This window comes from Canis lupus, chromosome X, assembly GCF_048164855.1.
Source record: "Canis lupus baileyi chromosome X, mCanLup2.hap1, whole genome shotgun sequence".
NCBI classification, from domain to species: Eukaryota; Metazoa; Chordata; class Mammalia; order Carnivora; family Canidae; genus Canis; species Canis lupus.
This window is the reverse complement of record NC_132876.1, coordinates 120,977,238-121,001,346: the sequence shown is the minus strand read 5'-3', so window position 1 is coordinate 121,001,346 and position 24,109 is coordinate 120,977,238. Positions and strand designations below refer to the sequence as shown.

At 48.9% G+C, this 24,109-nt stretch overlaps 1 protein-coding gene across 2 annotated transcripts in view; it reads right to left on the bottom strand.

Annotated features, from left to right (window-relative positions):
- Positions 1-24,109, bottom strand: part of LOC140627986 (pseudouridine-5'-phosphatase) — a 134,196-nt gene that overhangs the window by 65,848 nt on the left and 44,239 nt on the right. For both annotated transcript variants that reach the window (XM_072816682.1, XM_072816683.1), the window contains exon 3: positions 9,393-9,622. In XM_072816682.1, coding sequence (XP_072672783.1) covers positions 9,393-9,622 — 230 coding nt within the window. The remainder of the gene's footprint in view (positions 1-9,392; positions 9,623-24,109) is intronic.

The following is a 24,109-nucleotide window of genomic DNA, read 5'->3' as shown; positions in this document are numbered from 1 at the left end:
AGCCACATGACATCCCTACTGGATGAGTGGTCGCAGGGGCTAGACCCAGGCCTGTGAGTGCAGCACCAGCTTTCTCCTGCCAGGAGCACCTCAGGACCTGGAGGCGAGTAGCAGCGGCTCGGCAACAGGATCCTGCAGGAAGCAGGAATCAGAACCCCTAGATGACAATCTAGAACCAGCAGAGGAGGAGCCCACGGAGAAAGCCCAGGGCTAGGTGGCTGGCAGCAGCTTTACTCCTGCAGCAAACATAATTTCAACACACTCTGATAGTCTTATCTGCATTTTACAAGTGGGAAAAACTGAAACTTGAACGTAGGCATGGTAGTGGGAAGGATGTCTCCCAAAGGTGTCCATGCCTTCCTGAGCAGAACCTGGGGCTGGGGTCCCTCACATGGCAAAGGGGCTTTGGAGATGGAATTCAGGTTATGGACGTGAAGACAGGGCAGGTGCCCTGGACTGAACGGGTGGGTCTGATGGAATCAGGTGTTCCCTGGAAAGCTGTGAACTTTCTCTGGTTGGAGTGGGGGAGAGGTGCTGCAGAGGCAGAGACTTCCAGAGTAAGAAGGGTTCGATGCACCTACGTCCTAGGCTCTGAGATACAGGACCAGACAAGGCCTGCAAGAGCTGAAGGCAGAGCCCAGGGACAGCCAGCAGGGAAGGCCTACTCGGCAAGGAACTGGGTTTTTATCTGCTACCTGGCCAGCTGGAGAATGGGTTCTTGCCAGCCTTCAGATAGGAGCCCAGCCTCGCCTGGCTGACTTCTGACTGCACACCTGAGTCCTGGAGCAAGGGCAACCACCAATGCCACACCATGAATCCTTACCTATGGAACCCAGGGATAAAATCCGGTGTTGTTTCAGGTGACGAATGTATGGTGATTGGTTATGGCAGCAGTGAAAAGTGAATACAAGGGACTAGTCCAAGGTGAAGCCTCAGAATTCACACATAGGGCTTTCCAAATATACCTAGTTATAGAATCTATAAATCATGGTGGAAAAAAAGACACACCCTCTGGTTGTGCTCAGATGTCTTTAGCTAATAAAACAAACCATCCATTCCTCCCCAAAGGATCAAGGAAGGATGTATGCTGATTTGTGGATGGCTGAGTGAAGAATTCCCATCCCAATGGCCAATCTGCTTTATTTGTGCAAAATGCACATCTGAATTCCTTGCATATTCATCTGAGGGACCATGTTTCATGTCAGCAAATAATAAGAGCTTGCATTCTGATCCTGTTGATGGAGCTGTGGACTTTCAGAATTAGGAAGTGTTCAAGAGTAACGGGTCCAAGGCCCCCAGCACCCCTCAGAGATTGGGATCCTCTCACGCAGAGTTTGGACAAAGCCATTGCTAAGTCTGGGCTGAAGCAGGTGGCCTGATGTCCCTGAGGGCCTGGGACTGAGTTCCCAGGACACAGAGATTCGGGGCTACAGCTGCGACAGTCTCCATCTACTCGAGGTGACCCATGCACCCCAGCTTATACATGCAGAGTGATGGGGACATGTCCTAGTTTGGAAAGCCATTTCAAAAAACCCAGAAAAATCACCCCTGGAGTTGTTAAAGGCCACTCTTGAAAATTGCTGGGGACTGTGGACTCAGGATTTATTTAACCCAGGTTGTGACGAATCCCGGGATTCTTAACCACGTTACTCATTATCACTCCCTACGCAGCGTTTGCAGGCATTTCCCCCCAAAAGGCTCCCTCTGTGACACAGAGAAGCAGGCTGAGATGGAATGCGGGAGGAACCAGCAAGGGATGGAGCGGCCAGGCTGAGGGGCTCCCGCTTTGCGAGGTGGTGGGGGCCTCGTGGGAGCCGAGCGCAATGACGCAACCACATACCAGTGTTTACAAACCCCCAAAAGGCAAAGGCACTGACTTACGGAGAAACCCGTACTACCGTTAGCCGGCTCCCCCTGCTCGCCTATTGCAGCAATGCTGCTGCTGTCTACTAAGGAGGACTGAAGTGCACGGCTGTTTAGTTAATTTTTTAGAAACCTAAGATACAAGTCATCCTTTGCAATATCTGATATCGTGTCCAATTTTCCCTGGGAGCGTGGTGGCTTGATACAGATACGTTATATTCTACATGGTGTTATGATGGCCTAATGAGAACTATCATTCTCCGAAACGGCTGATACGTGAAGACTGCACAAGCTCATGCACAAACATACACCGAACTGAGAAAACTGCTTAGCAGTTGTGCTGGCACAACCACATTATAAGAATAAATTATGAAGGAGCCCCTCCGGTAATGTCACAAATCATGGTAACAAAAGTCGCGTTTGGCATACCATTTCAGCAGTTTACATTTTGTGTGATGTATGCGTCTGTGTGTATGAGTCTCAAGAACGAGAAAAAAAAAATTAATTGCTTAGCGATGGGGTTAGCGGGAGTCACGTTGCACAAAACTGAACCAAAACAGCACAAATAGATGAGTGCGGGGCTCCTGGTGGGTTAACGGTCTTTGTAATTGCAGAGGAAAGCGGTGTCGCCATCACGTTGGTTTATTCGATTCAGCTGATCTGAAGGTGCCGGGCAAACGTCAAGAACCGTTACTAACTACGCCTGATTTTGAAATGAAGACGCACGCCCGTTCAGTTGATCTGGGCACAGGTGTGCGTGGGAGGCAGGTTGTATTTGCTGTCCAGGGAGATCACAGCTCTCCCAACATGCCATTAGCCACAGGGAACACCAGGTAATTACGTGCGTGGTTCCTGCAAACACGGTATTGTTAGGTAAGTATTCTCCACCTAAGAATTGCTGCTAGCCCATTTCTTAATGACAGGAATGGCTGCCTCATTCATCCCCAAGTGAAGACCATCCTATACTGTCTTTTTTTTTTTTTTAATTTATTTATGCATGAGAGGCACAAGCAGAGGGAGAAGCAGCCTCGCTGTGGGAAGCCCCACATGGGACTCGATCCCAGGACTCCAGAATCACACCCCGAACTAAAGGCAGACACTCAATCACTGAGCTACCCAGGCATCCCTCCTATACTGTCTTTACTCAAGGGCACTGCCAGCAGGGGGACATGCTGCAGAAGGTCTGGGAAGATGGGGGGGTGGGCATGTGTCAGGGTCTAAGCATTGAGGATGTCACTGGGTGGGACACCTGGACTTTATGTGCAGGGCAGGAGAGCCACGTGGGTGGGAAGGGAGAACCTGGCAGGAAAGCGGCAGGTCCCAGGGGAGGCCTTGACGGGCTGGAGAGTAGATGGACAAGAAGGCAGGAGAGATAAAGCAAGAGTGTGGCCAGAAAGGATCACAGTGACTGATGTGGAAGTCCTGTTGGCCCCTGGGGTGGTGGCCCAGGATGAAGGGAAGACTTGAGAACCAGAGCCAAGCTCATTCCAAAGTGAGGAGGTCGGGGATCCCTGGGTGGTGCAGTGGTTTGGCGCCTGCCTTTGGCCCAGGGCGCGATCCTGGAGACCCGGGATCGAATCCCACGTCGGGCTTCCGGTGCATGGAGCCTGCTTCTCCCTCTGCCTGTGTCTCTGCCTCTCTCTCTCTCTGTGTGACTATCATAAATAAAAAATTCAAAGTGAGGAGGTCGTGGGAGCTGAGCAGAGAGGGAGGGCATAGGGTCTGGCCAGTGAGATGCTGAGCAGTGGACGTAATGAGGAAGTGACACAGGGATGGTTGGAAAAGGAAAAAAGGGCCCTTGGGGGTCAAGGAGGTCCAGAACATGCTACAGTGGCTCAAGGATTATGTTGAACTGGGGACAGTTTAGAATCAAGAGCCGCAGGAGGAGAGTTTTTGTGAGCTCTCCTTATCTTCCTAAAAGCACAGGCTCCCTAAAGAATTCAACTGTCACAAACGCCCTCCCTGGGAGTTTTACAACCAGGGAAAGTTGACTCTTACTGCTGAAGAGAAGTCGGCACAGGTCAGCACCTGGATACGAAATCGCCTAAACATTATGACACTGCCATAAAGCTATCACATCTGCCACCTGTCCTAAGAGCGCATTTATTTTTCCTAAGAGTCATTTGTTCTCCTCAAAGTGTCCCTCTTTCTCCAAGCCCTCCTCAAATGGTATATATGGCCCAGACTCCAACTGCCTCCGTGAACCACATTTTTCCTGTGAACTGCCAATCCATAAGTGAGTAAAAACGTGTGTTATCTGTTACCAATGCCTTTTGTCAGTTTAATTTACACACACCTGATACGGAACCTAAGAGAGTACAGGAAAATGATTTCCTCCCCGACAGCGGAACCTGGAAAAGCAAGCAACCTCGTCCCTGGAAACTCACTAGTGACACCAAGCAAACATAGGTTCAGTGAAAGAAAAGAAATAAAAGGGTAGTAGGTAATATTTGACATAGGTAATATTTAACATGCCTGAGATTTTTTTTTTTTTCTTTCTTTCATGAAATAAGGGGAGAGCTGGGTAAATCCTGGGGCAGGAGACATGACATGATACGGAAGCCATTGTATTCTGCTTAGTGGTTGTGAGTGACAGGAGGAGAAAGTGGTGGTGAGGCCTGGCCAGCGATGGTGGAGGCTGCTGGGTCCCCGACGCCCCTGGAGGTGGCAATGGCAGACTACGATGGCATGGTGACTCTCCTCACCCCCAGAAGGTGCTCCAGTACGGTCATGCCTCTGCTGGGGGTATTGGCAGTGGAAGGCTAAATAACTAAGGAACGTCCAATCACGTAAAACACTCAGGGCCCAGCACAGCTCACCTGGCCAAACACTCAGGGCCCAGCACAGCTCACTTGGCCAAACACTCAGGGCCCAGCACAGCTCACCTGGCCATCAGTTTAATTTTAAATTTGACACAAGCTATGCTTGATTCCCATTATTCTGGGTGGTTCTTCATGGACCCAAAAATGACAGGGGCATATTGACAGGCCACACCTGTCTGTAGACTCTGGGGACAGAGACAATGTATGGTAAAAAGAGGCACTGAGAGTGATTCTTAAATTAACACGTTTCTTTGTCAGGAGGTCACGTAAAACATATTAACAGCCCACAGCAAAAAGCCAGCTCAGGTGATTACTTCTGTAATTGAGGGAATGGTCTTAGTTTTCCAGGAAGAAGACATTATTCAATTACAATTCACCAACTAAAATGCACTTAATTTTTTTTTCTCTTTATGTATATAAACACTTAACGTGCAGAACATTCTTGAAAACAAAATAAAATAAAAGAGGAATTAGAGCACCCGGGTGGCTCAGTGGTTGCATGTCTGCCTTTGGCTCAGGGCGTGACCCTGGGGTCCTGGGATCCACTCCTGCGTCGGGCTTCCTGAATGGAGCCTGCTTCTCCCTCTGCCTGTGTCTCTACTTTATTCTCTCTCTCTCTCTCTGTGTGTGTGTGTCTCTCATGAACAAATAAATAAGATCATTAAGAAATAAATAAATAAAAGAGGAATTTTTTTTTTTAAAACCCTAAAACTCCGTTCTTAACATTAACAAGAAAACTAAGATAGGCCAAGTAGTAACTACTATGCTTCTTGGAATCAATTTCAGGATTAGTTGTAATAAACGTCAACCAACAAATCACACATACACGACGCCACCCTTTTTATTCTGCACCAGAGACGTGCGTCTTTGTGGAGTGGGAACTCGAGTGGAGAACCACACAGCCCGAGGGCCTGGGGGTGACTCCCAGCTTGTCCCACAACCCGCCTCGGGGCCTGGAGCCTTGGCGCTCACGCCTGCAAGCCTGCAGAAGCGCGTGTGCCGTGGGAGCTGGAGCCCTGGGGACCGCGGCCCACGGGGTCTCCCCACGGGGTGTCCGACAGCCGGGGGAGGACACGCCAACTGCCTCCTTGGCACGCGGCAGGCACTCAATGAGTCCTCGTTAGTGCTGAGGAGGCTTACGGGAACTTGTGGAGATGGCACCGTTTCTGCTTATTTTTAGCACAAAAGAATGACACATGCATAGCTTAGACATAATGGTTTCAGTGAGAACTTGTTTCACGCCAGCTCCGTTAGGCATTATCTCCTGGCAAAATGGTAACTAACGCTTCACCATCATTTCTCCTTCCCGTTACACTGCTTGTTTTTTACTCCTCTCTGTTACTACTACTGTCCCTAATTAACTGGATGACACCCACCGCATAATAAATCCCCAACGGCAACTGTGAATCTCTCCAGCGACTTAATACTCGTATGAAATGCCCTTGAACTTGGCAGGCGCGCTACTCTTATGCGCCTGCACTGCATCAACGAGAAAGCAGCAGGACATGTTCTAAGAAGCTTCTCATATTTCAGCAGCCGTCTTTGCAAGTGCTTCATGTATTAGGTAGAAGAAAGAATCCAAGTACAAAATTAAGGGGGTGTCCACCACAAGGAGCCTGTTAAAATCTTCCGCTGGTATCACCACATGCGGCTCGCCCGAAGAGAAACCCAAAAAGCCTGGACTGTATTTGCCTAAGAAATATGACAAGAAAGGTTTCATTTCTGCAAGACAAATACACGCATAAACAAACACGGATTAGCAGCAAGGGTAACGTCTAGAACACTTTATGAGCTAAATTACCGTTCAGATCTGCAATTGCTCATTTTTCTTTGACAAGTCTAAAACAAACATTGTCAGCGAGAAGACACACAGGGATGTGCAGACAGTATGGGAGCGCCGGAGCTCTGCGTTCACTTTGCAGCTGTGCCTTCGCTTTGCACGGTTTCCTCGCAAATGGCCTCATGCAAAGTGAGTACGTGAGAGCGAGCACGTGCTTTTCCCCATCGACTGTTTCCCTACACGCTTTGAAACACGGAAATACCACGTTCCAGTGATATGGTGCCTTGCAAAAGGAGGACGGCTGTCACGGGAGGCATCATACTCTCTTTTTTCCCTTTCACTGCTTCCGCCTTACAAGCAGCTCACGCGAGGGCCACTATCCTACGTAGCGCTTATCAGGTCCTACAGATCGTAACGAAGGGAGGTGCCTGCAGACTCTGGAGCACTCTGCGATCCAGTCTGTCCAGTGTGGCCGCTTCTAGTCCCTTGTGAACAAACAGCAACTTGCACCAAACAGTAAAATGGCTCTCCTGGCAGGAGGGCTTCATAATGTGAAGGTGCAGAGCAGCTCAGGAAGCGAGGTTCTTAGGAAACAGAATGAATTTCTATGGAACTTGTTGTAGGATGCCAAGCATGCGGGCGTATCAATGGCCTGACACAGGAAGCGGACACTCCTTCCATCCCAGATCTGTCCGGGCAGCCCTGGAAAGAAAGGGGCTTGTCTTTCACTCTATGGCCTAGAGGCCGGGTGACCGTGGGCTCGTCCCTCATCACCAACTGCGGTTGAGCTGGATTCAGTGATGAGATCTGAACCAGTCCATGTCTGTGTATCGATGACACTATGGTGGTACTTCTATCACTCAACGATTCTTCGTGGCTGTGATGTCATAAAAAAACATGTTTGGTCTCGGTCACTGGCTCCTGGCACAGAAGTCCCAAAATCCTTGGAATTTCTTGAGCAATCGGAGCATCTTTGTTATTTGTGATCAACCCCTTTCTTGAGTTTCCGCTAATGGAGTCCCTGGTTCCTGAGATGGCTCTGGGCCGGGCTCCAGAAAGACCAAGGCAAGGATAAAGGGATGGACCTTCCAGCCCCAGCGTCTAGGTAACAAAACCTGCAGTACGAGCCCCAGAGCATGGGGTTCACAGAGCTTCTGGCTTGAGGGACACACTGAGGTGCTGGGACAGGTGCACCCGGAGGGCACGGGAGCCTAGTGCCCCCAGCCACCCGGCCCTTGTCCCAAGCATCCCCTCCGCGGGGCTGCTCCCGAGTTGTATCCTTCCTGACACATCAGAAAACACACACGAGATGTCTCCCTGGGTGCCGTGCCTCATTCTAGTGAGCAACTGAAACTGAGAAAGGGGGCTGAGCATTCCATCCCACGCCCAATTTGTTGTTGCCCAGGTGGAAGAGTGGGTGGCAGGGGCACCCCATATCCGGGTGGCACGCTGTGGACCGAGCCGCGAGGCTGGGGGTGTGTGTGGATTCAGGCGCCTGGTGTGAGACAGGAAGTGAAGTGTGGGAAGGCACACAGAGGAGCACCTGACGCACGCACAGTCACTGCCTCGCATGCTCCCTGGAGGGAGGTGGACCCCAAGCCAAGCAACGCAAAACACAACAAAAACAACAACATGCGCCAGTCACTCGGCTTCAGCTGGAAGAGGGTTTTGAGTCATTCTTGTGGTCTGAATGGTGCCTGTCATTTGTGTCAGAAAAGGGCCACGTCCCGTCTCTGGCTCTCTGCAGAGTGAGGGGAGGAGACAGCCAGAAAAGAACTGTCACAAACTGTTCCTCCCTGAACTGACTGTAACCCCAAGTCCTGAAAACCAGAGACCAACAGGGAACACAGGGCCCACTGTCTCCCTGAGCAATGCCCACCCTGCTGCCGGCACTCACACATCACCCACAGAAACACCCTGTCAACTAAGGCCCCATGGAGTTCTGCAATGTTCTCAGGCACACAGACCTCAGCCCGCCTCCTCTCAGGACCATCTCCCTGTGGTTCTGGAATATACACGGGCACACAGTCAAACCTCAGCCTGCCCCCTCTCTCTCAGGACCATCTCCCTGCAGTTCTGGAATGTGCACGACACACAGTCAGACCTCAGCCCGCCCCTCTCAGGACCATCTCCCTGAGGTTCTGGAATCTGCACAACACACAGACCTCAGCACCCCACCACCACCACCGAAGACCATCTCCCTCTTGCTCTGGAATTTGCATAAGCACACAGTGGAGACTAAGTATCCATCCTAACAGTATCAGTGCAGAGAGGAGAATCTGAAGCAAAGCTGAGTAAACACTATCCACCAGCTCTAAACGAGGTTCCACGTCGCTGAAACTCTCTGCTTCATCTCCAGTGTGGACTCTGTGTAATGAAGTATTGCACACAGGCTGGAGAAAGGACACTGGAGCATAAAATCTATGAGTGCCCCCATCCTGCAGAAAAACAGACGCCTGGAAACTTCATGATAAAACCAGTGGTCACTATGAGCAAAATCCTGGCAGTAACAAAATAGCCGTCAACAAGCATTTGGGGAGAGCACAGTGGGTCTTGATGATTTACATGTGTGTTGCAAACCATATGCTCCTTGAAGTCTGCTCATTCCAAACAAGGATGATGTCCCGCCACCCTTCCTTGCAAACCATTCATTGGGCAGTGTTCTACCAAAGATAAGCTTCTATGATCACGTCCGTGCATCCCAGATCACTGACCTGGTGACACGGGGAGACATGCTCCCCCACAAAGATGTGACCTTACCATCCCCTGGCCACCCCACTGCCCTTCTCACCAAGCATTTGGAGTTCTGCACAGTGACCCTCCGACAGTGAACACAAGGTCCCCTGGTAGTGGGCAAACCCCACCTCGGTGGTGTGCTGGGCAACAGGGCCGCTGGGGCCACTTCTCATCACTGAAGAAAGGCTTACCTTCTCCATGGGAGGAGGAGGAGAAAATCTCTTGGCACAGGCGAGGAATATGTCGGGATCCGGTTTCCCATTCTTCACTTCGGGGTCATCCCCCAGAACGATGTGGTCAAACAAGCTGAAGAATTCCTTGTGTCTGCTGGTCTTCATCTCGAACGACAATAAGCTGGAGCTGGTGGCAACGGCCAAGGGCACGCCATGCTCTCTCAGGTGGTGGATCAATTTTTCTACTCCTGGGGAGGAGAAGGGAAAGCCTTGAGTGAGGTGGAGGAGGTGGAGGGCCACAAGGCCCCCTGAGGACGCTGTGCTAGCTCTGTGACCTGGACTCTTTGCCACCTGTTCTCAGGAATGACGTGATCTGACACAGATTTCCTGAACGGGCTGCGGGGGGAGGGGTTCAGGGCTCTGCAACACACCTACTCAAAACAAAACTCAAAAAGCAATTCAGGGTTCGCTATAGCATTTCCCCAAGTAACAGAAGGCAATTTTACTGGAAAGAAACAGGGCTTTGTTTGCTGGTCCTCTTTTGCTGAGACGTGGAAACCAGGCAGACTGAGCCCAGGGAGGTGCCTCTGCACTTGGTGGACCATGTTTTGTTCTGTTTTGTTTCTTTCCTGGAGCAATGAATATGCAATGATCATGCAGTGGGTGTTTTCTGAGAAAACCGGCCATTCTAAAGGCCATTCTAAGGGAAAGCAATTCAGTCATTCGTCACACTGCCGGGGAGAGGAAATCCTGAAAGGGCTTCTACCACAGGCTGAGGACAAAGGCCAGAGCTGAAGGGACAGCTGCAGGGCTACCTGAGAAGGGAACAGAGAACGAAACAGACTTGCTGAATGCAGCTGAGCAACAGCAGCAACGCATCACCTGGAAGGAACGTTCCCCATACTCTGGGTAACTGTAAGGATTAAGTCAGGGAACAGGCAGGCGAACATCATTACTCAGAGCCGACGGGGAGACGGCTGGTTATCAGAAATGTGTCGAAAACAACAGGACCTCCCACCTTGAAACCTGTGCCGAGCATGACAGTAACGTCTAAATCCACACACGTTATCGAAAATACTCCTGTGAATAATCATATAACCAAGACTGTTTTGGTAACTGCATGAGGCGATGTCCCTAGTTTCTTAATTGCTCCAGAAAAGACGGACACACCCCGTTTTCAAACACCTTTAGCTGTTCACGAAGACAACAGACACTGGAGTGCGTGAGCTTTAACAGAAAGAGTCCTGAGATGTTCAAAGGAAGATGTGGATCTGAGCTCTGTGTCAGGACAACGTTAAAACTTTTTTAAAAGGAAAGCACAATCTAGCACTCCGCTGGATGTGAAATTCGTAACGTCTGACACCCAATCAAGAGTTACCAAAAAAAAAAAAAAAAAGAGTTACCATGCCTACACGTAAGCAGACAAATACAACACATGGCCAGGAGAAAAAAAGCAATCAATACAAATGAACAGAGACATGGTTGAGGGGAAGGAATTAGCAGATCATGACTTTCTAGCAGCTTTCTAAACATCATACATATGCCCAAGCTAGAAACCACCAGAGTGGAAAAAATAAAGCAAAAACAAAAGTGATATCCAATTACACACTATCTATAGAAAACCCATTTTAAATAAAATATTCACACAGGTAAAAAATAAACAGATTGGAAACCATATATCTGAAAGTATTAATGAAAAGTAGGGTTCGCTATATTAATAGCAGACAAGTGTGCTTTAGAAGAATGGATGAGGGGATCCCTGGGTGGCGCAGCAGTTTAGCACCTGCCTTTGGCCCAGGGCGCGATCCTAGAGACCCGGGATCGAATCCCACGTCGGGCTCCCGGTGCATGGAGCCTGCTTCTCCCTCTGCCTGTGTCTCTGCCTCTCTCTCTCTCTCTCTCTCTCTCTCTCTCTCTCTGTGTGACTATCATAAATAAAAATTAAAAAAATAAAAAAAAAGAATAAAAGAATGGATGAGGAGTCTCGGAGATAACTAGAGACGTTTCATAATGACAAGTAGGTCAATTGATCAACAAGACATACTTCTAGATGTGTATGTATGTTATAACAGAGCTTCAAAACACATAGAGGAAAAACTAATAGAAGTGAATGCAGAGACTGAGGATTTAAACTCCTGTCACTAGTTGATAGAACAAGTAGACAGCAGGATACAGCAGACTTCAAAAACACTATCAAGCAACTTAACTGAACTGACATTTATATAACACTTCACCCGAAATAGCAAAATACAAATTATTTTCAAGTGCACCTGGAACACGCAACAAGCTAGAACATGAATCCATGAGCTACAAAAAAAAAAAAATTTTTTGCAGTAATTGAAACCGTTCAAAGTATGTTCCCTGACCATAAAAGAATTAAAGCAGTTATTAATAACTGAAGTGTATGTGGAAAAAATATTTGGACATTAAACAATACACTTCTATGTCAGATATGAATCAAACATGAAGTCACAAAGGGCAATTAGATGATATTTTCTGGAGAACAAAAAGATAACATCGAAATTTGAGGGATGTGGCTAAAACAATGTTTAGAGGAAAACTGATGGCACTAAACACTTGTATTACAGAAGAAGATGGTCACAAACCAGTAATTTAAGCCAAAAAAGATGAGAAGAAAGAAGACCAGTGATGTAAGCTTCCACCCTGAGAAAGTGAAGGACGAAAGTACAATCAAGTTAAAGCAAAGAAAAGAAAGGGAAGAAAAAAATAAGGGGGGAAATAAATGAAATCGCATAAAAGAGAATACAGAAAATCAATTAAACCAAATGCGAGTCCTTTGAAAAGTTCAATTTAACTGGCAGATTGTTAGCCAAACTGATCAAGAAAAAAAAAAGAAAGAAGATCCAAATTTAACAGCGCTAGTAATCGAACAGACGGCATAACGACAGGTCCTTAAATTCATTAAAAGGATTAAGAGATGCTACTATGAGCAACTTTATGCCAATACACTCAACAGCTTAGATCAAATGGACAGACTTTTTGAAAGAGACAAAGCTCACTCAAGAAGACAGTAATAACCCCAACAGCCTTATACCTAGTAAGGCATTTGTAGTTAAAAGACTTTCTCGTATCTGGGATTGGATGGCCTCATTGGTGAACTTAGCACACACCTGAGAAAGAAACACCACCAATTCTGAGCAAACTTTTCAGAACACAGGAGGGAACATGCCCCAGCTCATTTCACAGGACCAGGTATTTCTCTGATATGAGAGCTGGACAAAAGGCAGACAAGAAAACCAGACACCCGTATATCACCTCAATACCGTCACACCTAAGACAGTTTCAGCTGTCGCTAGTCTTCCACGTCATCAGTTTCCATGCAGTTTGAATACATGAGTTGAAAGTATGAAGATGCCAAAACACTCAATGAGGTTGCAACAACCATTGATTAATATCATGGATTAAATCAATTAGCTAAATTTCAATTAGAAACCTTTACTTAACTGGCAGGTGGCAGGAAAGAACGCTTATAATAAAAATACAGCCAATAACAAAACTTTGTCTGGATATAGTAATTAAAGGTGAGTCTTGTTAACCGTGAAAAAAAAAAAAACTGCCACTTGTTCTACGATTAAAAATGGGCTCACCCGGGAACAGCAGAGAATCACAATCCAGCATGAGCGAGCTACAGCAAAACCACAGGCAGGTCCAACAAACAATAGACGGGGGCATTATTTTACGGAGAAGGAGTGAGGAAGTTGGACACGTTTTTGTGGACAAACGTGCACCGGAGAAAATTTAGAGTCCAGAATGATGACGGTTTCTCACGGGTTGACTTGCAGGGGTGGCAGGTTTCTGGGAGGAAAGGCAGGGTACATGTCTCCCCGCGGGGGCCTCTAAGTGATGACTGTTTCATGTTAAGGATTCTCCTGTTCACGCTGTAATTGATCATTCTGTGATTGACACTGAGTGGGACTGCTTCACCCACCAGCCTTCCCTTCTAGTATCCTGCATGCACTTCAGGGAGCTTTCTCCCTATATATGTTCCCGGTCTCAAAATGATATGAATTTAAAATAAGATTTTCAAATTACTAAATTACACTAGAATAAACCAACATTTAAAAAAAATGGACCGCATTTAAACACCCTGCTCTCTGTAAAACCCACAGGAAAAGACAGTTTTGCTGAAAATATTCTTTTGTGCTACCATTTTTTTTAAAAATTCAAACACAGTTCCTATCACGTTAGCTAATCTCGTGAACATTTCCAGCTCTGGGAATGTTTTGTAATGTTCCTGATGTAACAGTACAGAAATATGCATAAACAAGTGCACAGCAACAAACCTCTACGGCAGGGAACATACTCAGAATCTGTACAGATAGGAGAATGGGTCACAAATGGTTCTGCAGGACTGTTTTTAAATGATACTGAGCGTCCTGAACGTGGTTGAGACGAGAGTGAACGTGACCCAAGGGAAGGATGTGACCACAGTCCTCGGGTGGGACATTAGGCAAACAGGCATCCTCTTGATGCTCAATGTTATCACCCAACAAATCGCAATGATCAGCATTCCTCGTGGAGCTGCTCCAGGGGAGTGCAAGTACACAGTCACGCACGTAAAATCACCTGGGTGACTACTTGACCGGCGTGACCGTAAGATCTGTATAAACGTTGGCCATTGTCTGATCATCAGGCAAAACTTGAAGATATCATCACTAAGAAATCATTTGAGTCTCTGGAGATATAGCTGGCTGACTCCTTAAAAAAAAAAAAACAAAAACAAAAACAAAAAAAAAACCCCCAAAACTCCCGTATCCTTTAACTACTGTACACCACCTTTCTCTTACCAGTCCCTGCCCCTGAGAAGTAAAAGACTAAAAATGAAAGTGGAGTTCTGTCCTGCAGGGAAGCTGGTTAATTAAGTATATAAATGAAATCCCGCTAACGGCCTCTGGCCCTTGGTGTGCTTGGGTTGGTGTAAGGGAAGGGCACAGAGACACACGTATTGCTACAAAGAATCACCTCTCAGAGGATATTCATCTACAGGGAAGAAGTAAGAAATGTGAAGAATCAGCAGTCTTGATAGGAAGAATGCTTTCCTCTTACTTCATCCTAAAGACCTAAGATGGATGAGAGAGAACATGGATGCTGCCGTTAAAATGGATTCGGAAAAGGAGAAATGTAGAAAAGACGGAGCGCTGACGTGAGTTAAGGTATTTCTTTGGCATTCACTCACTGAGCAGATATATCCGCGGACATCCCACTAGCTCAGGCCTTGTGTTTAGCACGTCACCCTAAATGCAAAGACCTATAGTGAGGAGTTAATAATGGGGCAGAGGGGAAACTCCTGCAGAGATGTGCATGCCCCTAGGAACTGTGGTGTGGGCGCGGAGTCTAGGTGTCTCTGGAGTTAGGCCGAGGAAGACAATGGCATGTGCCACTGGGGCCATGCCATGTGGTCAGCTGATGAACACCACCCAGCTACCCAGAGTTAGACACCAGCGCTGTCCTGGGACCAGATATAGTGTATAGGACTCAGCCCAGCCTAGACCGCCTACACCTGCATTCTGGTGACAGCTATGGCCCTTCTTTACCCGACCCACCCGCGGGGAAGGGCCTCTCCTGGAAGGTCGCACAACTGCCTGCTGGGTATGTAGGTGAACACCTTGATCTGATAGACCAAAGGCCTGATCAGGTGTAGTGGGTTGACTGGTGACGCCCAAGAAGATATGTCCAAGTCCTAACCCTGGGTCTAATGACCTTATTTGAAACAAAGGTCTTTGTAGATATGACAAAGGGTCTTAAGAATATGATCGTCCTGGATTTAGGATGGGTCTTAAATGCAATGGCTAGCATTTTAATCTGTCTGGGCTGTTAGTACGCAACCCCCAGGACGGGTGATTTAAAGACAACAGATTTTTATTTCTCGGAGTTCTGGAAGTTGGTAGGCAGGATAAAGGCACCACCGATTCTGAAGCTGGTGAGGCCCCCTTGGCCCACGATGAACAGGTCACTGTGTCTTCACATGGTGGAAGGGGTGGGCTAGTGCTACAGGGTCTGTCTTATAAAGGCAATAATCCCATTCGTCAGGGCTTCACCCTCATGACCTGATCACACCTCCTGACAACCCTACCTCCTAATGCCTTCACACTGGGGGACTAGGGACTCAATCTATGAATTTTGTGGCGGGCACACACATTCAGACCACAGCAACTGTGTCCCCATTAGCCAAGAGGAGAGACAGGGAGACGGCCCTGTGTCCATAGATGCAGAACATGGAGGGATGCAGCCCCGAGTCCATGAATGCCTGGAGTCCTCAGAAGCTGGGAGACACAAGGAAGGATCCTCCACTAAGCTTCAGGAGGACGTATGGTCCCATACAGATGCTCTGCATTCTGGGAGGAAGATGCTCTGGGAATCTCTAGCTACCGACTCCAAGACCCAAAGAGCCTGCAAGGGGCGGTCAGTGCCCTGGGCGTGGAAGGTCCTGGGAGACGGTGGAGCGATGGTTCTCAATAGGGGTATTTTGACACCTGTGCTCACTCAGAGGAGACCGTCGGCAGTGCCTGGACTTAAACTTGACTGGTTTCTAGTCAGTGCGTTGAGATGGAAGGCCCGCAGGCAGTGTTCATAGTCCCCGGGGAGATGAACTCATATGGACTCACACTAAAGCCAGGCCCTTTCACAGCTGGATTCTAATTCCTTCTGCCCTAAGTATGGGGACAGTGATGGAGAGGACCATACATTCTACCCTCGTGCCAGGATGCAGGATTTGAAAGACACGCTCTTCTTAAGTGATGGCAATTCAGGTGACGGGCTCCCCTTCCAAGAAGTGATGTTTCCCTGTGAACGTACCTGAGGAGCACCGAAATCCCCATCAGCCTCACACCGTATTCAAGTGGACATGACAAGGATTGCCTGGTCTACCATTTTACTTAAGGCACTGGTCCTCAAGTCGGGGGGATAGTTTTGCTCCCACCCCTGCTGACAGACATTTGGCAAGGTCTGGAGGGTTTTTTGTTTTGTTTTGTTTTTTTGTTTTTTATTTTTGTTGTGACAACTGAGAAAGGGAATGCTCCTGGCACCTGGTAGGTAGAGACCAAGGATGCTGGCCACTATCCACCCTACAGTGCACAGGACACCCCACAAGCAGAATGATGCAGACCCAAATGTCACCACTGCTAAGGCTGAGAAGCCCTGCCTTAGCATGAGACTCTGTTCTGGAAACTCTGGCTTCTAAGAGGAACTTGGGCTCTTCCCACATGTCCAGCATCAGAGCAGGCCTGAGGGTACAATAAGAAATAAGAAAGAACAGTCCCGTGTTCCTCTGATCCAGGGTTCATAGCCTCGAGAGGGGTCCACATGCCAGCAAGTCACAGTGTGCTCATGACAATGTTTCATGTCCACCTCCTCTACTTCTCTGTAACTCAACCATTGTCTGAGGTCACACGGACCTGGCGTGAGTCACGCTCTCCCAGCTCCTGCGTGTCTTTCACTTTTTTCACTCTGAAAGCTGGGTTGTTTATAAAATGGGATGGGGTTGGATATCCTCATCCCATGGTTCCAGGCAAGATGAAGTCACTACTATGGACTGAAGTCCCCCCCGTGAAATTCCCCTGTTAAAGCCCTAAGCCCCAAAGGGGTGGTGCTGGAGATGGGGATGTGACTGGGGTTCTGTGAGGCCATGAGGTGGAGCCCCCTAATGAGATCAGTGCTCTTATAAAAAGAGGGAGGAAGACAAAAAATAAAATTAAAGTTAAAAAAAAAAAAAAAAAAAGAGGAAGACACACCTCACCAGAACCCAGCACGTTGGCACCCACACCTTGGACCTCCAGCTTCTAGAACTGTGAGAAATAAATGTCTGTGACTTACGACGCCCAGTCCATGGTATTTTGGTATGGCAGCCCGAGCTAAGACACAAACCTGAAAACATTAATGCTCAGGCTACACCCTCAAGTCTTGGAAGATGCTGGATACAGTTAGTGTCCTTCTGTTATTAAACTTGGCAGAGGAGGAGAGTTCCCCTCAGTTGTATGCCTCAGACGCAATCCCCAGCTGACCCTCCCACACATCACGTTTGCACGTTGCACCTTGTTACCCCACAGTGAAGCCCACGAGCCAACCAGGCCTACACAGAAGACTCCCAATCAGGTTTCTGGGGTGTACAGAGTTGAAGAGTGTTGTCCCCCAAATTCACGTCTGCCTGGAACCTCAGAATGTGACCTCATTTGGAAATAGGGTCTTTGTAGGTGTAAATGGTTGAAAATCAGGAGATGAAGTCATCTTCGGTTTACAGGGTGAGCCCTAAGTACAACAACCGGTGTCCTTATAAGGAGAAGATGCAGAAATGTGGGGAAGGAGGCCATGTGAAGACAGAGGCAGAGATGGGAGGGATGCGGCCACAAGCCAAGGGAAGCTGGGAGCCCGCAGAAGCTGGACAAGGAAGGAAGGACTCTCTGTCCTAGTGCTGGGTTGGGGCCCAGCTGGGAGCCTTAGCCAAGTGCAAGGTATCATCTGAGGTAGGCCTTTTCCTTGGTGGGCCTTTGCTAGGTTAGTGTTGGCATCTTTGCTGTGAGGTGGCTCATGTCTCTGGAGAAGAGCATTCCAGGATCTTGCTGGTTGTTCAGCTGAAGGGGCCTCAGTGGGCAGATGCCCCCTCATCTTCAATGTTGTCTGCATCCTCCGTGTGTCTTATCAGTGGCCATCTGAAGCCTCTCTGGTTCAGTTCAGAAAAAGAATACTTTGTTCTGGCCAGAGTGGGGGAGGATGGCATCTTGATACAGAAAATGGGGTAGAGGACCCAGGTTTCCAGCTACCCTGCATCCAAGATTTCAACCCGCCCTGCAGTGCTTTTTGCCCTATTTTATCCTGCCTTCGCTGAAACATGCATCCGGCCTGCTGCCTATTCTCAAATGGGAAAATAGTCAAAAGAAGACTGCTTCGTGACACATGAGAAAGATTTGAGATTCAAATGTCAAGAGTCCCCACAGAAAGCTTTGTGGGAGCACAGCCACACTCATTCATATCTCTGCATACTGCTGCTTTCAGCTCAAAAGGTAGAGATAAGCAGTTGACAGGAACACCGTGCATGGTCTACAAAGCCAAAAACACAGAAAAAGTTTGCCTACCTCTGCTCCATAGCAAGCAGATCTCGTGCACGCACCTGAGAAAAAAACAGTTGAAAGGACACGCAAATGAGAGGTAAGTTTCATAGTGAAGGAGGCCAGCCAGGCATTGAGATCTAAGTCCTCTGCCTCTGAGCCAGGGATGCAGGCGAGAAGTATCACAGTTCACAGGGATTCTTCTGGAGACCTTACCAGGGAACTGCCATTTCAGAACAGGAATCCACAGTCCCAGCGCCGTCTTCTAGTCTTCTAGCTTGCACTGAACTAACTACTCGGGAATCACGCTCAAATCACTGGAGCATTAGCAGAGCCAACTGTCCAAACAATGTTGAGGTTAAGTGTCTATAGTACGTACGTATCGTACGCACTGTAAAATATAACGGGGTATCCGGTGGGGAAATGCAGAGCACACAGGTATATCAATGTTTATAAACGTCTAAAGTTCAATTTCTGTGCTGTCGTTAAATCTCATTACGGATGTTGGATAATTTACCATACACGGAATATTTTATTCATCAGAGGTTCACCATTTCAGTGCAACAGGAAAGGAGCATAATTTTTGAATCTGCAAAATATTTTCATCTTGTGAAATTTAGTCTGCATGAATCCCTAATGGGCAAAAATTGTGTATATAAAAATTAAATCACTCCAATACACCAACATGCCGAAAAATCTCCTTATTAAATTGCCCCTTCAATACACTGTGCATGGACAGAGAAAAATCAGTCAAGTAAGATTCACATGACCCAGAGAGTATGTGAGTTGTAAGCAGCTGCACATTATTTTCCGAGATGTGGGACATTCAGAAAATGACCATTTCCAGCAAGTTGGGTAGTTAAGGGACACTTTGATCACATGCACGCATTAGGAGACTCCATTATGCTCGGGAGCCCCGTCCTTACACTAGCAATGACAGGGGTCATTACGGAGGCTCCGCAACGGGTGTGGTTGGCCGTCGGTGCTGAAGGGAGGACGCAAGGGAACACCTGGCAGTCTGTTTTTGGTGTGTCTTCTCACCTGACTGGAGTAACTCGGGCCTTCTAGGTTTGCACGAATTCCAGAAAAACTGCAGAAAACGGGGACACTCTTTTTAAAAATACTTACTGAGTTTTGAGGTTTTCGTCCATCTGTTTTGTTACTATTTGAAGAGAGTGTCCAATTACCGTCGACCATTTGACAACAAGGACGTGGGGGTGCTAAGCCTCTCACAGTTAAAATATGCACCTGTAACTCTGACTGTCCCCAACATTAACTACCAAGAGTCTCCCGATGATAGAAACAGCCAATCAACACATATTTTGTATGTGATATATACTATGTTCTTACAGCATAATAAGCTGGAGAAAAGAAAAAATAATTAAGAAAATTCATAGGGCGTCCTGGGTGGGTCAGCGGTTCAGCACCGCCTTCAGCTCAGGGCATGATCCTGGAGACCTAGGATCGAGTCCCACATCGGGCTCCCTACAGGGAGCCTGCTTCTCACTCTGCCTGTGTCTCTGCCTCTCTCTCCGTGTCGCTCATGAATAAATAAGATCTTTTTTAAAAATTAAGAAAATCATAAAAAACACATTTACAGTACTGTACTGCATTTACAGAAAAACAGCTGCGCCTTAAGTGGCCCCACGTAGGTCAAGGGTAAACCGTGTTTCAAAACACTGACAACTGCGGGTTAAAATTTCCTTCCGCGCCTCTGTTTATTTGATGGAAAGTTGCTTAAAGTGTTAACTTTATTTACTGGGAATCACTTGTAGTGTCCCTGCTTCTAAGGATCTGCAACTACAAAATCAATGTACAAAATACCTATTTAAATCGCCTTTTATTTATAGTCCAGGAGAAAAATATCCCAAGAAATGCAGCTAGCTCAGTGAATCTTTGGGAGTCTCTATGATAGCTCCGAATAGTAAGACAAAACTCTTTAGAGTCACTTAGGCAGCCAAGCAGTGGGCGCGCTAGAAAACCCAGCCTCAACTAGTGCGTCTAGTGCACCGCAGACCAAGCCGCGGAACGCGACGTGCTCCACCCCGGCCGCGCGCTAATGGGCCTCAAGGCCAAGGCCCAGAGCTCACTGCTCTCTTGTCTTCTCTGAAGCTGCGGGCCACCCTCTCGGTGAGACGACACGGGCCCGGCCAGCACAGAAGGCGGCTAAATCTGCACACGATACGAAGAGACAGGCGACCTGGGACTCCAGGGTCTGCACCCGGATGTGCTAAGGGACAGGAAAGGTGAGCACGTGCCAAACAGCTCCCATCTGCAGCAGCTCCTTCTGCCTGCCTCGGGCATCCAAAAATGAGACCCAAACAACAGCAGATCTGTTGTAAAACAACTTTTACTTCACTGTATGGCGGCCGGTGATGCGGCTGTAAGGCCACTGCCGCATGGTCAGGGCAGTGGAGCGCGTAGGCCAGGAGCTGTGCATTCTGCAGTGCGAGCGCCACGCTTGGTAGTCTTGGGGCACGTGACTGGAATCCCGCCGGCCCCGATGGCATCGTCTGTGATATGCAGATGCCACGAGGGACCAGAGGTGGACAGGCATGCACACCTGTGAAAACAGGGAGGACCCGACGCGGGCCGGTCCTCAAGGCTCGCTGGTGACTGTCACTATCACGGATGCTCGCCCACGAGCCACCTGCAGAGCCATGCAGCGTCCTTCTGGGACAGGACAGAGGGAGAGTGTTCTGGGGCCTCTGGGGATGCCCAGGCTCTGTGTTAGTGAGACACACGGACCCCGTAAGTGGCACAGAACCTGCTGATGTCTTCTTCAAACTGCACTCGGCATAAGCCTCATGGGGGTCCTGCAGCAAATGAACATGAGCCTGTAGCTGCTCCGTGCATGCAGGATGCTCTGTGCACCTCGTGTGCCAGGGACATCCTGCATTTAGGGGCTCACGAAGCACAAGCACCTAGCATCCTAGGGAAGTTCTCACTTGCCTCAAATCTGTCTTGTCCTAGAAACACTGTCAACTTAATTCAAATCATTCAGAATTTTCCTACTATGAATCACGTATGTGATTTTCTATACATCTACATGGATGATTTTATTCCTCCAAGGGGTGCACGAGTGAGTGTGAGTCTGCGTATCCCTCTACCCACACATGCAGAGGTATCGTAAGGTCTGCAAGGACACAGCCTTCCAGGTGGTTAAGGGGTAAGGAACGGTCACGTCCACGGAGCAGGACTCAGCGGGAGGGGCTTCCAGTGTCTACACTCTGCTACTATATGAAGCAAGTGTGTGATTTCCCTCATGACAAAAGCAGTAAAAGGACTGACATAGTGATTGTGGCTGGGGACCACGAAGGGACAGCTTCCATATGAATGACTATGCTTTTCTTCTTTTTTTTTTTTTTTAAGATTTTATTTATTTATTTATTTATTTATTTATTTATTCATGAGAGACAGAGAGAGAGAGGCAGAGACACAGGCAGAGGGAGAAGCAGGCTCCATGCAGGGAACTCGATGTGGGACTTGATCCCAGGACTCCAGGATCACGCCCTGGACTGAAGGCAGACGTTCAACCGCTGAGCCACCCAGGGATCCCCTATCCTTTTATTCCTATAGAGACACATTGGACACGTGAAAGGAGACTCAGCTTCCATCCTTACAAGCTGCTGGGGAGCACTTTAAGATTGTTTTCACCTGTGTGGTGCGACAGCCTCAAATGTTCAAGGACCAAGTGTTAACGGAGTTGCAGCCCTGGTCTGTCACGTGAGTACTGATTTTTGGCAGCAGCACGGGTCACAGGGTCTGTGGTCCGCTGAGACCTTCTGGCTCCACCTCAGGTGTGACGTCCTTCTATCCTGGTCCTCCTCCGGCGCACCTGCCCGCTGCCCATCACCAAGGGCCGCACCCAGAGGGACCCCCTGCGCCCCAGCATGGGGGACTCAGTGTGGAACAACTCCCATTCAATATCCTGGCTTCCCACTGTGGGAAGCAGCAAACAGATGAGCTCAGGAGCACGGACTCAGGAACCGAGCTGAAAGACCTATTATTCCACGAGCACATCCACGAGCAGAGGCCGAGCGTCAAGCTGTCACGGAAGCAAGTGCACTGGCTGCCTGAATCCGCCACGTCCACCCCCTTGCATCTGAACGGCCATGCCGTCCCGGCTCACCGCCCTGTATCGTGTGCTCTCCTCAGGTGACCCCAAGGTCAAGCACAGCCACCGAGCTGCTGCTGCTCCAAGCACAGCGTGCCTTACTTTCATCCATACCCAGTCTGCAATTTCCTTCTGATGTGACCCTGTATGCGTCTGTGGGCTTTCACATGGGCAGACCTGCTCGTCCTCCAAACGGACTACACACCCACCCCGGCCGAAGGGTCCCCCTGAGCACCCACTCGGCACTGGACGGTTGGGAGGGCTACAAGATAAGGCACGAGAGCTGCAGGACGGCACCCAGGAACCGAGTGCCTTCGGGCCTAGCTGGGGGATGAGAGCACGAGCCACAACAGAGGGGGGCTGTGCACACCCCTGCTGACGACCTCAGACGAGTAAGGCCGTAAGAAGCACAGGAGGAGGAAAGGAGGGAAAGAACAGGCACACACGGAGCATCAGACGTCAGGACGCAGGAGGAGCTGGCCTGGCACACGAGGAGGAAGGGACTCGGCAGACAGGGGACGACGTGCCCACGTCTCGGACAGCTTGCATTGTTCCATGAAGCTGAGCAGAGATGGAGGAGAGCATGAGTGCCTTGTGAGCCCCCCATGAGGTCCGGATGCTGCCTGGGGAAGGCCCCCCTGCACGCCCCAGTTTATGTGCCGGAGCAAGACTCCACCATGGAAACATACCTCCAGTTTCCAGCGGGGGCGGGGGAAGGGGCCTGACCCCAAGAGCACTCGGAGAGCCCAGCGGAAGAGTGGGGACTGATCTGCCCCCCCTACCACACACACACACCCCAACCCCACAGGCCACACACCTGCTAGCTCCCCTCCTCAGCCGCCTGTCCCTGCGGAGGAGCCCTGGACGCCACAGCCCTCGCTGTCCAGTGAACCAGGGCCCCAGCTCGTCATCTGCGCTCTGCCCCCCTGCAGGGACGTCCTCAGGAGCAAGGAGGAAGGGGTGCCCACGGGGAGCAAGCGGTGCAGAGCCGAGCACAGGGCCCACGCCAGGCTTGTCACACTCCTCCGACTCGGCCCGGAGGCCATGTCTTGGGGTCTCCTTGTGAAATGCACAGAACAGAACAGGGAAGCTTTCTGGAGGATTCCATACCATAGGAGGTACCTCTAAGCCAAGTGACACTTGGAAAATTATGCCAACTACATTATTTTATCAAACTCCAAGAATCTGAGGATGAAGGAATCTGTCGAAGCCAAAATATAGCTTACTGACACCTTTCATGGGGAATGATTTTTAAAAGGTTTTCCTAAAATGCCAAGTCAAGGACTTTCCTAGTGGACTGCAAGATGCACTTCAACTTGTGAACCCATACAACCTGTGAAAACCCCAGAAAAGTTAAAACTGATGAGCCATTTTGTCTCTTTTTCTATATTTTTTGGCACAATTCAAAAGAGCTGTTTTCATAAAATAACCAAACCGTGCACTAACTCAGGGCTCACATTTACCTACTAAGTCATGTGGAAAACACCTCCAGAGTGTCTGTACTGAGGAGGCGCATGGCCATTGTAGAGGAGAGAGGCTTCCTTTAAGACACAGTC